Source organism: Myotis daubentonii, chromosome 15, assembly GCF_963259705.1.
Source record: "Myotis daubentonii chromosome 15, mMyoDau2.1, whole genome shotgun sequence".
In the NCBI taxonomy this organism is placed as follows: Eukaryota; Metazoa; Chordata; class Mammalia; order Chiroptera; family Vespertilionidae; genus Myotis; species Myotis daubentonii.
In genome coordinates, this window is record NC_081854.1 from 45,420,913 (window position 1) to 45,435,418 (window position 14,506).

General features: G+C 43.9%; 1 protein-coding gene across 9 annotated transcripts in view; it reads right to left on the reverse strand.

Moving 5' to 3' along the window:
• CDH1 (cadherin 1) overlaps positions 1 to 14,506 on the reverse strand; it is a 92,429-nt gene that overhangs the window by 30,711 nt on the left and 47,212 nt on the right. For 6 of the 9 annotated variants that reach the window (XM_059667657.1, XM_059667658.1, XM_059667652.1 and 3 more), the window contains exons 3-8: positions 12,901 to 13,145; positions 8,896 to 9,039; positions 8,618 to 8,773; positions 7,731 to 7,875; positions 6,178 to 6,353; positions 5,790 to 5,912 (exon numbers count right to left, since the gene is read on the reverse strand). In XM_059667657.1, the coding sequence (XP_059523640.1) occupies positions 5,790 to 5,912; positions 6,178 to 6,353; positions 7,731 to 7,875; positions 8,618 to 8,773; positions 8,896 to 9,039; positions 12,901 to 13,145 (989 nt within the window). The remainder of the gene's footprint in view (positions 1 to 5,789; positions 5,913 to 6,177; positions 6,354 to 7,730; positions 7,876 to 8,617; positions 8,774 to 8,895; positions 9,040 to 12,900; positions 13,146 to 14,506) is intronic. The other 3 variants (XM_059667660.1, XM_059667661.1, XM_059667659.1) reach the window with 3 other exon arrangements.

Sequence of the window (14,506 nt, forward strand, 5' to 3'; positions counted from 1 at the left end):
TACTGAGTCCAAAGAAAGAAGACTCTGTATTGATCTTTTAACACATATGCTTGCTAGCAGAGGAATTAAGGTTACTCCCAGTCAGACAGAACGTTTTATACAAGAAGTATGTCCATGCTTTTCTGAGGAAGGAAAGGTAAATGTAAAGGCATGGGAGGAGGTAGGCCCAAGGAGCCTTATCCTTAACCCCACTGCAGCCTTTCCACCCTGGGAAAGTGCAGGATTGGCAAGCTCTCCCTGGGGTGATAGATCAGGACTCAGGTAATAGCGGAAAGTGCCAATCCTACTCTTAAAATGGATACAAGAGAGCATTTGGGGTTTTTCTTTTTAATGCCTGCTTTTAAAAAATAAAAAAGGGGGAATTTTCCGGGAGCCGGTCCATCCTTGCTGTTTCAAGGGACCTGGCATACTGTTCTTAACATGTTTGCTCACCTTCTTGGCACTATGTGTTTTAACCAAGGTCACCTCTCTGAGAAAGGTTGTTTCCCCAGGTAGGGATTTTCCCCTGAAGTTAGGGAGGGGATAAAACCCCTTAACTAAGTGCCTGGTGGGTAATTAATCACTTTAACTATGAACAATCATGCTTAAGCTACATAATCTTTACTCCCTGGAATGGAGATAAGAAACGCCCTAACCTTTGGAATAGAGATTGATAGGATTGGAATCAACTGGTATAAATACAGATGTAACAAGACAACAGGACACAGAACCTAGAGACAGAAGAACTTCGCTGGAGAGAACATGGCAAAAGATCCTGGACAGAAACTGGCCTCAGAACCTAGAGACAGAACCTAGCGAGAGAACATGGCAAAAGATCCTGGACTGAACCTGACTACAGAAATTGGCAAGAGAACCTGACTAGAACCTGGTGACTGAACCTGGCTGGAGAACCTGGACAGAACCTGGCTGGAGAACCTAGCAAGAGAACATGGACACAGAACCTGGCTGGAGATCCTAACCAGAACTTTGCTGGAGATCCTGGCTAGGCTGCTGATCAACTGAACACTGTCTCTGTGTCATTCCTTCTTCGCCGACTCCGTCCACACTTTGGGGACCCCTGGACCTGCTGGGGTTGGACCCCAACACATATTGGCACAAGAACAGACATATAGACCAATGGAACGGAACAGAGAACCCAGAAATCAACCCAAGCCATTATGCTCAATTAACATTTGACAAAGGAGGCAAGAGCATACAATGGAGTCAAGACAGTCTCTTCAACAAATGCTGTTGGGAAAATTGGACAGATACATGAAAAAAAATGAAACTAGACCACCATACACAAAAATAATCTCAAAATGAATAAGGGACTTAAATGTAAGACAGGAAACCATACAAATCTTAGAAGAATCCATAGGCAGGAAGATAGCGGACATATGTCATAGCATTATCTTTACCGATACAGCTCCTAGGACAATGGAAACTAAGGAGAAAGTGAACAAATGGGACTACATCAAAATAAAAAGCTCTGCACAGCAAAGGGAACGATCAACAAAAGAACAAGAAAGCCCACTGCATGGGAGAACATATTTGCCAATGTTATATCCAATAAGGGTTTAACCTCCATGGGCAAAGGACCTAAATAGACACTTTTTGAAAGAGGGCATACAGAAGGCCAAGACATCTATGAAAACATGCTCAAAGTCACTAATCACCCGAGAGATGCAAATCAAAATGACAATGAGGTATATGCACTTTACAATAGCTACGATTTGGAAATAGCCTAAGTGCCCATCAGCAGATGAGTGGATCAAAAAAATGTGGTACATCTACACAATGAAATACTACACTGCCATAAAAAAGAAGAAACTCTTACCATTTGAAACAGCATGGATGGACCTGGAGAACTTTATGCTAAGTGAAATAAGCCAGTTGGAGAAAGATAAATATCACATGATCTCATTCATTTGTGGAATATAATGAACAACATAAACTGATAAAGAAAAAAAAATAGAGGCCAAGAGAAAAATATTTTAGAATAGATGTAATCCTCTTAGTTGCAGAATTTTAATATTTCCTACAATTTTTGAGATATTATACTATGTTAGTACAGTTTGGGAAATATTATTATATCTAAAATCTTTTTTAAAAAAATATTTTCATTGATCTCAGAGCGGGAGGGGGAGAGAGAGATGGAAACATCAATGATGAGAGAGAACCATTGGTCAGCTGTCTCTTGCACGCCCTCCACTGGGGATCAAGCCCGCAATCCAGGCATGTGCCATTGATCGGAACCGAATCCGGGACCCTTTAGTCCACAGGCCAAGGCTATCCACTAAGCCAAACCAGCTTGGGCTCTAAAATCTTTTATTTTTGGCTTGAAATATTGTTTATTGCATGGAAAAAAATAAAATTTGATTTATATTTTTTTTAAAAAAGGGCAAAGGACCTAAATAGACACTTTTCAAAAGAGGACATACAGAAGGCCAAGAGACATATGAAAACATGCTCAAAGTCACTAATCATCTGAGAGATCCAAATCAAAACAGCAATTTGGTACCATCTCACACCTGTCAGACTGGCTATCATCAACAAATCAACAAATAACAGTGCTGATGAAGATGAGGAGAAAAAGAAACCTTCTTGTACTGCTGGTGGGAATGTGGACTGGTGCAGCCACTGTGGAAAATAATATGGAATTTTCTAAAAAATAAATTAAAAATGGAACTTCCATTTGACCCAGTAATCTCACTTCTAGGAATACATCCCAAGAAAACAGAAACACCAATCAGAAAGGATCTATGCACCCCTATGTTCAGAGCAGCACAATTTACAATTACAATAGCTAAGATTTGGAAACAGCCTAAATGCCCATCAGCAGATGAGTGGAATAGAAAACTGTGTTACATCTACACAGTGGAATACTTTGCTGCTGTAAAAAAAAAAAAAAAAAAAAAAAGGAATTCTTACCATTTGTAACAGCATGGATGGAACTGGAGAGTATTATGTTAAGCGAAATAAGCCAGTCAGAATGATAAGTATCACATGACCTCACTCATTTGTGGAATATAATGAACAACATAAACTGATGAACAAAAATAGAACCAGAGACATAGAAACATCGAACAGACTGTCCAACCCAAGAGGGAAGGCGCGGGGTGAGGGAGTAAGAGATCAACCAAAGGACTTGTATGCAAGCATGAGCATAACCAATGGTCTCAGACAGGAGGGGATGAGGGCATGAGCTGGGGGGTGGGAGCAGCCGGGAGAGGTCAATGGGGGAAAAAGGAGACTCATGAAATACTTTAAAAAATAAGAATTTAAATTAAAAAAAATTTTTTTTAAACCATAATGAGATAATTCACAGGAGATAATGCAGGCCAAACAGGCCAACCTATCCAGTCAGCATCTCGATCTTTGTGGGGGCAGCGAGTGGTTTTAATAACAAATTCTTTTAAAATGTATTTTTAGTGATTTCAGAGAAAAAAGGGTGAGGGAAAGAAATAGAAACATCAATGATGAGACAGAATCATTGATCAACTGCCTCTTGCATACCCCATACTTGGGATCAAGCCCACAACCAGGGCATGTGCCCTGACCAGTAATCAAACTGTGACTTTCTGGTTCTTAGGTCTATGCTCAAACACTGAGCCACACTGGTCGGGAAATAACAAAATTAACAGCCAAAACAAAACACAACGAACCCCTTTGCCAAAATAAAGAAGATGATCTCTTTTGATATTTCCTAGTGTCCAGAGTTCAAGTTATCATTATGCATGCCCGATGATAGGTTTGTGAGTTTGATGTTTTTTACAAGTATTTTAAGCCCATAATGTCACACCTCGCATAGTTTTTCAGTTCTATTTTTCAATTCCAGCTTACATTCAATAATATTTTGTATTAGTTTCAGGTGTACAGCACAGTGGTTAGACAATCATATACCTTACAAATCGCACCTGTCATTTTTAAAAGAACATTACACCCCAATGATTTTATATCAGAGCTTTTTCAACAGTGAGATATTCTAGTATTTTAATTTCCTTTTCTTAATTTTTTTCCCTAAAGTTATAGGTCCCTAAAGTGGAGTTATCAGTCAAAATCAGTAAGTTTGGGGAACTGATACTAAGAACTACTTTGTGATCAATACAAATCCCTTAACTCTCACTTGATTTGATTACCAGTTAGGGCACAAGCCCTGGTTGCGAGCTCGATCGCCAGTGTGGATTCTGCAGGAGGCAGCTGATTGATGATGCTCTTTGATCATTGATGTTTCTATCTCTCTCTCCTGCTCCCTCCCTTTCTGAAATCAATATATATATATATCCATATATATTTTTTATTTTTAAATCGCTTACTCGCATGGGGTAATTTTGTCTATATGATGTTCATTTGTTCTAACAGAAGCTGCTGGGATGAGAACCAAAAACACCCTTTGAGATTTATATTGAACAGTTTCCATGTGCAACAATGATAACGTTATGCACACAAAGGGATATAAGAGTGTGGATGATGGAAGAGAAAAAATCTTCAAAATTGTCCAAGAGTTTTAAAGTGATTACTGGTAACATGGTCAAGGTTCCAGAGGACAATTCTGTCTCCCACTGCCTACATAGTCCCTGGTCATGTTTTGCCCAGTATGATTCAAGCCCTATATCCTGCTTTCTAAAATTTCACTCAAAATGGACAAGAAAAACATGAGAGGTGACCAGATAGCATCACATCCTTCCCAATTCTGCATGCTTGTCACACACACACACACACAACACACACACACACACACACACACACACACACACACACACACACACACACACCATCTCACCCTCACATTCACCTCCTAGAGAAGCAGTCCTGCCTGGGTCAAGGGCAGGCTCTGGAGCCAGCTGCCTGGCTTTGAATTCTCACTATGGCACTTCCACCTCCTGGGCAGATTATTTAACGTCTCTGTCCCCCAGTTTCCTAATGTCTAAGAATGGGGTTAATACTGGTACCTCCACCTCATAAGGTTCCTGGGAGAAATAAATGAGATATTAATGCCTGAACATAGTACGGGCTCCATAAATGACAATGATGGAGAGGATGGTTGAACTGGTTGGAAAACTCTGAGTTATGGCTTTAATGAAGTCAAGTTTGGGACTTGACCCCAGCACAGAACCAAGCACAAACCCGACTGTCAATACTGTAGCCTAAGCATAAACACCACCATCTTGCACTGCCATGGTGGCGCACTGGCACTGAGGGGTGCACACAGAATCACTTGCTCCACTGAAGAGGAAGTCAAAGGCTATGCCTTGCTGACATCAGGATTACAGAATATTCTCAGAGAATGAGAACAAATGACGATGAGCACTGTGCTGGCAAAACATAACATTAACGTCTTCATGTGTAAAATGAGAGGGAACCGTGCCTAAGCATACTGGACATGGAATTCGTCCCTCAGAAAAAAGGAGACACTAGATTGGGAAAACCCACCAAGAAAGAGAAAGACCTGCAAAGTCAGATATAACTTATTCTCCCACCGCCCAAGCCCCCACTTTAGTTGGCTATAATTAACAAATAAAAATAGTGCCTGGTGTAAACTCCGAAAATGTTTGCTCAATGAATAAACAGAACCTGGTAAGACTTGCTACCAAGATGCTCAACACAAGGACATGGATTCAATAACTGCTTTTGGCCACTTCACAGAATTCTGCGAAGAGGCACGAGACAGACAACAGCCACCCCGATCTGCCTGCTTCTTAGTCTAAAGTTCACTAGTCTGGGGAAAGCTTTCAAGGGCTTCACGCAGGAGCAGTTGTAAAGCGACCAAGGACCTTTCTTTGGAAACCATCAAGGAGTTGCAGAATTACCGTGGTGGGCTCAAATTCCGGAGGGTTGATGTCAAGGACCGTGATCACAGCTTTTGCAGTTGTGCGTAAGCCGTCACCTTGAAGGTCAGCAGCTTCAACCACCAGGGTGTACTTGGGAAACTTCTGCAGAGATCGAACACACCCAAGTTAGGAACCACAGCCACATCAGCCCAGCCCATAGCATAGACACAGATATTTTATCACCTGCTTAAATGCCGGCCTAGCAGCCTGTCCCCTAGGCAAAAAAACCTCTGCACACATGTTTAGATGCAAAGCTCAGACCATGGCCATGTAAGTGACAACTGGCCTCAGCAGAGTTTTAAGTTGTCCATGGATTTAGCTAATGTGCATTTGCCCACAACACCCTCTGGATCTCTTCCCCCCTAACCTCACGGTCCAGCCCGGTCGTGAGCACACTGATGACTCCTGTGTCCCTGTTGATGGCGAACATTTGCTCATGAGGCTGATTAGGCTCTTGGCTGATGATCCTGTAAGCGATGGCCGCGTTGTAGGTGTTCACTTCGTCGTCCGCGTCCGTGGCTGTCACCTGCATCACGGAGGTTCCTGGAAGCATCGAAGGAGAGGGAGACAGTCAAGCTGCACTTCAGGGTCTGGTCAGTACTGCTCAACTCAACTCTGTCCAGAGCGTTAAAGGCTGGGCCCCAGGGACACACCATGTCATGGCTCTTCTGATTGCTAATTGCCAAATGTCTTACCAAAGTACTAGAGGAGGAAGGAAGACTTCCATTAGATGAGCAGTGTTCCAAGACATTTTGGGTGAGGGTGGATATGAGGGGGAGATGGGAAATAGGGATACGGTTAAACTAAAACATTTTGCATGACTCTTATACTGAGTGAATAGCCTGAAAAATAGAAAGATCCCAAGATTTCCACAATTGGCTTCTTGGCCACAGCTTCACATGAGGGCATGGGTCCTTTGAGTTCATTGCCTTCAAGGTGGGAGAAAATATTTATAACACAAGTGACTGACAGGACTAGTTCCTGGGACACCTAAGTAACTCGAAGAGTTTATAGGTAAAAGACAAATAGCCCAAAGGAATACAAGGGCAAAAGACTTGAATAGAATAAACAAGTTGTCAAGAAGAAACTCAAGCGTTTCCGGTGTGGCTCCATGGTTGTGCATCAACCCAGAAGCCAAGAAGTTGCTGTTTTGATTCCTGGTCAGGTACCTGATGGGGGCTGGAGCTGGTCCCCAGTGGGGTTGCACAAGAGACAGCCAATCGATGATGTTTCTCTCTCATCAAAGTTTCTAATTCTCGATCCCTCTCCCTTTTTCTCTCTCTCAAAAAAAAACAATAAAAGCATTAAAAAAAAGAAAAAGAAGAATCTTAAATGGTCAACAAACATGTAAGAATCTTAGCTGGTTAATAATTAGAGAAATGCAATTTTAAATTGCACTGAGATATCATTACACATTTACTAAAGCTAAAAACAATCTAATAATTCCAGGATATACATTGTACATGGAAGTGCAAATTGGTACAGCCACCTTGGAAAACAGTATCACCATGTAGAAAAGCAAGCAAAACTAAAAAAATTTTATCTAGAGTCAAATACACACATGGAGGAGGACAAATTAAAAAAAAAGAGGGGGTGGGGAAAGAATTATTACAACGGTCAGGGCACTGTCTACTGCTATGGGAAAGAGAAAAAATGCCATCAGGAAAATTGTGTGAGGGGCTAAAACTACTAGCAAGGTTCTGCTTAGTGAGTGAATGTTGTTGTTAAACTGCTCCAACTATATACACGTTTTTACAGGTTGGTAGGTATATGCATGCAGGCGCACGCACACACACACACTCACACAGTAGTTTTCAAAAATGTTCTGTCCACAAGAAGGGCCTGACCCCAAACCCCAGCCCCAACACACTGGGGTCCAGAGAACCTAAGCATCTTTCTGGATATCTGGCTCCTCCTTACCTGGGAGAGCACCTTCCACGACAGACCCCTCAAAGACCGCCTGGATGAACTCAGGCCTGTTGTCATTCTGATCTGTCACAGTGATCACAATCTCCATCGGATCCTCAACTGCATTCCCGTTGGAAGACACAGCGTGAGACAAGAGCTGCAAGAGCCAAGGGAGGGTTACTTGGGCCCCGAGGGGAAAAGAAGTGGGAGAAGTGGCCCGACCAGGGAGTGGGCTCCACATGGTGTCCCCTCCTTCCCACTCTCTGAGACCCGAGTGCATGGACACCTGCAGCAGAGCCCTTTTCTCACACACGTGCTGCTGCTCCAATGAGGTCAGCACACTGGCTGAGAGCATGGCATGTGAAGACCTGAGGGCTGGAGAACACACCCACCAGGTCAGAGCTCCCATTCACTACACGAAGGCGAGGCAGTCAGGCCCAGCAGATAAAGGGGGAAGCCTAACACTCTGGCTTCTTCCAAGCAGGGTAAAATTAGCCCTGGCCACTCCAGTCTAGTGTGTCCTCCTGATTTTTCTGCATTTGGCATCAATACATTACTTCCCAGTTGCCCTCAGCTCACTCTTCTACCAGGCCCAGATGGTTTTTGCTCTCCAACATCATCACTGGCCTCTACGTTTAGCTCCAAGCATAGGCTGATATCTGGGGTCTAAAGTTATGCGTGATGCATAAGGACTCTCCCGCTTTATTCCTAACAACAAAAGTAATTTAACAACCCCCATATCCAGGTTCTCCCGTCATTTCTCTTTATCAATAGGTCCCAAAGAGGCAAGTTAAGCCCCTCATACATCCAGAGTCTCAAATCTAGGGATCCTAATCGGTTGACCAAACAATTTGGGAAAGATGGGACCCATCATTAATAAGCTTCTAAGAGATACTCACTGTGTACTTGGCAATTGCTTCTCTATCCAGAGGCTGTGTCACCTTGAGCCATCCTGTCTCCCTTTCAACAATAAACACATGGATGGGGGGTGCGTCAGCTCCTTGGCCAGTGATGCTGTAGAAAACCTGTGTCTCTTTGTCTCTACTAGACTTGATCTGGAGACAAAACAGACACAGAATTAGCAAGGGAGGGTCCTTACATTTGGTCTTTCTCCTTCCTCTCCTTGGTGCTTCTCTGCCAAATTCCTCCCAAAGAAATAGAGAACATCCTTTTCTACCTGGACCAGGTTCTTAGGAAATGGCCCTTTGTCATTTTCTGGGCAGCTGATGGGAGGGATAACCCAGTCTCTCTTCTGTCTTTTGAGACCATGGTGGGAGTCAGGAAATGTGAGCACTTCCGTCCGGGCTTCAGGGAGAGAGTCCTAAAAGTAAAAGAGATGAACAACACAATGAGATAATGCATGAGAAATAATGCCGACCAAACAGTCCAATCTATCCAGTGAGCTTCTCCATCCTTATGGGGGCAGCGAGTGGTTTTAGTTAATAACAAAATTAACAGCCAAAACAAAACCCAATGAACCCCTTTGCCATAGTAACATGTTCTCTTTTGATCTTTCTTAGTGTCCAGAGTTTAATCATTATACGTGCACGATGATAGGTTTGTGGGTTTGATGTTATTTTGTAAGTATATTAAGTCTACAATGTCACACCTGTCAAGTTTTTTAAATTTTATTTTTCCATTCCAGCTTACATTCAATATTATTTTGTACTAGAGGCCCCATGCACAAAATTCGTGCAAGAGTAGGCCTTCCTTCCCCTGGCTGCTGGCACCGGTTTCCCTCTGGCACCCAGGGCCCGGGCTTCCCTCGCAGCCCCAGCTTTGTTGGGAAGGTCCTTTGGAAGGACGTCTGGCCTAATTAGCATATATATGTCACATTTCACACCTGTCATTTTTAATAGAACAGTATGCTCCAATGATTTTGTATCAGAGCTTTTTCAACAACTGGATATCCTGGTGTTTTAATTTCTTTTCTGTTATATTTTCCCTAGGGTTATAGGTCCCCAAGTAGAGTTATCAGCCAAAATCAGTAAGTTTTGGGACCTGGTACTAAGAACTACTTTGTGATCAATAAAAATCCCTTACTCATGTGGTGTCATATCTGCAAGGTGTCCATTTGTTCTAACAGAAGCTACTGGGATGAAAACCAAAACTATCCTTTGAGACTTGTATTGAACATTTTTCATGTGTGATAATGATAACATATGCACACACAGGGAAATAAGATAGTAGATGATGGAAGAAAAAAAAAATCTTCCAAATTGTCTAAGTGTTTTAAAGTGATCAGTGGTAACACGGTCAAAGTTCCAGAGGACAATCCCATCCCCCACCATCTATAAAGTCATTGGTCACTGTTTGCCCAGTGTGATTCAAGCCCTAGTTTCTGTGTTGTTGTTTTTAAATTTCACTCAAAATACACAAGACAAACATGAGATGTGACTAAATCACCTCAAAATCCTTCCCAATTCTGCATACTTCACACACACACACACACACACACACATACACACACACACACACACACACACACACACTCACACACACACCATCTCACCCTCACATTCACCTCCTAGAGAAGCAGTCCTGCCTGGGTCAAGGGCAGGCTCTGGAGCCAGCTGCCTGGCTTTGAATTCTCACTATGGCACTTCCATCTCCTGGGCAGATTATTTAACGTCTCTGTTCCCCTGTTTCCTAATGTCTAAGAATGGGGTTAATACTGGTACCTCCACCTCATAAGGTTCCTGGGAGAAATAAATGAGATATTAATGCCTGAACATAGTACGGGCTCCATAAATGACAATGATGGAGAGGATGGTTGAACTGGTTGGAAAACTCTGAGTTATGGCTTTAATGAAGTCAAGTTTGGGACTTGACCCCAGCACAGAACCAAGCACAAACCCGACTGTCAATACTGTAGCCTAAGCATAAACGCCACCATCCTGCACCGCCATGGTGGCGAGCCGGCACTGAGGGGTGCACACAGAGTCACTTGCTCCACTGAAGAGGAAGTCAAAGGCCATGCCTTGCTGACATCAGGATTACAGAATATTCTCAGAGAATGAGAACAAATGACGATGAGCACTGTGCTGGCAAAACAACATTAACGTCTTCATGTGTAAAAGGAGAGGGAACCGTGCCTAAGCATACTGGACATGGAATTCGTCCCTCAGAAAAAAGGAGACACTAGTTTGAGAAAACCCACCAACCAAGAGAAAGACCTGCAAAATCAGATCTATTCTTATTTCCCCCCACCAGCTTTATTTAGGTATAGTTGACAAATTTATGTATATTTAGTGTGTACACGGTGATGTTTTAATCCTATATAATAAAAGAGTAATATGCCAGTCAACCGAACGGCGAATGACCGGTCACTATGATGTGCACTGACCACCAGGGGGCAGACACTTAATACAGGAGCTGCCCCCTGGTGGTCAGTGCCCTCCCACAGGGGGTGCGCCGCTCAGCCAGAAGCCGGGCTCAGGGCTGGTGAGCACAGTGGTGGTGAGAGGAGCCGCTCCCGCCTCCCTGGAAGTGCTAAGGATGTCCCACTGACGGCTTAGGCCCCCTCCACCAAGGCTTCTTCAGGAGGCAGCCAGACAAGTAAGCGATGCATCTTGCTACCTCCTCCCTTTCTTCTTGTCACCTGGAAGAAAGCTGTGACTGCTAGAGCTCTAGCAGCCCTCTTGGATCGTGAGGTGTCCTTGAGGCTTGAAGCCATGTACTTTGGATGACAGAACAGAAAGGAAAGGAGGGACCTGGGCTCCGGATGGCTGTGGGCTCTCCACACCAGCCACAATTTACCTTTACCTTGGCTGTCCTTCCCTGGAAAGGGAAATACTGTATTTTGAGTAAGCCACTGTGATTTGAGTTTTCCTATAACATGTATGTGAACCTAGTCACAATCAGCAGACATGGAGGCAGAGGCAAAGCTGGCAAAGGTGGGGAGGAAAGGTTGAAAAAAACAAGTTCAAAACTGTCTTTGGTCCTAAGAGGCTTTCAGGCATAGCTGCCCAGCGAGAACCCGCCGTGCTGAACTTACATGAATGACAGAGTCCATTGAGGACTTGAGTCAGGGACCTATGTTAATATAATTCTGCCAAGTCCCTCAATTTTCTGGCCGGTCCAATTACACCGGGATGATAAATTTCAATCTGTCAGGACTGTCAAGTCCCCTGAATCTCAGGAGTCTTTGGAGAGAAGACCGGGAGCCAGCCGGAGAGGCCCTGGCACGTAGACCCTGCTCCACATTTCCAAGGCGGTCGCAGAATGCAGCTAGAATGCTCCCCAGAGAGACGTTTTGGTAGGAAGCGCCACGGGAGCACTTTAGAAACTGCCAAAGGCATTTGGCTTTGGCTAACAATTCCCAGAAACATTCTTGCCAAGGACACGGACAGGCGTACGTCCTTCCATTCATAGTTGGTCCACCTGTTTGTCCACTGAATAGTTACTGGCCTCCTGGTAGGTGCCAGGCGGAGGGCCAGGCACTGCCATATAATGGGGAAGGGTCTTGTGCAGATTACGATCCAATGAGGCAAAGGCTTCCCACTGACGCTTCCCTTTCTTTGCCAAGACCCTCTCCACTAGTAACACAAAGAGCAAATGATGAGAGTATTGACCTCTTACTCATTCTTCCTCCAGGAAAGGAGTGATAAGGACAGTTCACAGTTACTGAGTACTTATTATATGCCGAGCGTGGTTCTAGCATTTCATGTGTATGAACCCATGCAGTCATTATTATCTCCATTTTACAGATAAGGACAGTCAAGCACCAACAGATTAAATAACACACCCCTCCCACGTTTACTCAAGTAGTAAGTTCAATCCCAGACAAGTCCATGCCCTTATCCACACTATTCTACTCAACCCGCAGAAATAAAGATAATGGCATCTTGCCACCATCCCACCTAATCCCTCTCTACCCAAAAGCAAAAAAAATCCCCAACAAAAGTTAGTTCAGTTAGACCGACGGTTCTCAACTGGGGACTATTTTGTTCCCCAGGGGACACTGGCAGTGTCTGGAGACACTTTGGTTGTCACAGCTTTGGGGGTGCAATTAGCAACTAGTGGGTGAAGACATGGGATGCTGATAGACAGCACACAGTGCACGGGACGCAGCACAACAAAAGATTACCCAGCCCCAAATCTGCATGGTGCCCAGTAGCGAACCCCACCTTAGGAAGCAGACTAAAACAATAGTGAATGCTTCAGAAACACTGCAACATACATGGTGGTGGTGGTGGTGGTGGTGGCGGCGGTGCTGGCGGTGGTCGTGCACTGCTGCCTTCAGCGTCACTTTGGTGGAGAGCTTCTTGCGGGCGGAGTCCCAGGCGTGAACACGGAAACTCATCTCTGGATTATGTAGCTGTAAAGGCCGTTTGACCATCAGCACCCCATCCGTGCCCACTCTGAATCTGGTGTCATCAGAAACATAGACGGTCCTTGGTTGGCCGGTGCATCCCTCAAAACTCACTGCAGGGCGTAAATAACAGCGATTAGGAAATGGGGCAGATTTAAAAACACGCGCGTTCCTTCTCTAAAAAGCAAACTGGACTCACCTACCAAAAGCCTAAGGCACACAAATTAAGCACAAGCAAAACAAACCATCGTCTGGTGACAGGACCGCAAAGACAGAGCAGTTGATAGCATCATCCTGCTCTTCACAGTTAGAGGGCGACTGTTTCCTGTGGTCTGCTTTTTCTCTCATCTCCTTGTAAAGTGAAACAAGTAACCTGTCTAGCAAGTAACTTCTGCTTTTCGATAACAATGAAAAGGGGCTTCTCCTTTTCAGATACTCTCCACAATATGGAAACAGCCCCCTAAAGTAATGGAAACAGGACATCTACTGAAGTCAAAAGCTAGAGAGCATGGTACAGTCAGATACTGTGGAGAGACCACAGACATAATAGCAACTCCCTACTAAGGTTGTTTTAAGATACACAGAACAGTGTCTGGCACAGAAACACTATATAAAATTTAAATACTATACTTAATTTTTTTAGATAAAAATATTAAAAATATATATATATAGCTTTGGTTAATAATTTATCCAACCCCTGTGAGTATCCCACAAAAGACACTGAGAACAGCAGGTATTTACTGAGTGCTGATCGTATGCTTATTATCTGAGACACTGCGAGGCCATTCCTGCTTGCAGGAGGCAGAGAAGAAACTGCTCACCGTCGGCTGGGGAGTCATAGGGCTCTTCGACCTGATCATCCAGGAGGAAAGCCAAAGGCAAAAGGCAGAGGACAACTTGGGTGAGGGAACTTACGACCAACTGCTTAAAGACAAAACTCGTTTTTTAAAAACGTAGTTGCCCTGGCTGGGTGGCTCCGTTGATTGGAGCATCACCCCATACACCAAAAAGGGTTGTGGATTCAATTCCCAGTCAAGGTACATACCTAGGTTTCAGGTTAGATTGCCGGTTAGGGTATGTCCGGGAGGCAACCGATCGATGTTTTTTCTCTCATATCAATGTTTCTCTCTCCCTCTCAAATCAATAAACATATCCTCAGGTGAGAATTTTTTAAAATTATTTAAAAACTTTAGTTATGAAGGTATTAATGCTCAAAAGTGGAGGAGCTGTGGTGAAAACCTCACTAAACCTCAGAGTTCCAAGGGACTCATTCATCAGGTCCCCACCAACTGTGAACACGACAGACAAGACACCCGCTCTCATTGAGCTTATCTGTTGTGGAGGAGATGGACAAATACCAAAACCAAAAATCGCAGATAGTGATCAATGCCGGTGGCTATAAAGGAATTAAAGAGGGTACTACAAGAATGACAGCGGGGAAGGGAGGTTTGGGGAAAGCACAACTCATATTGGA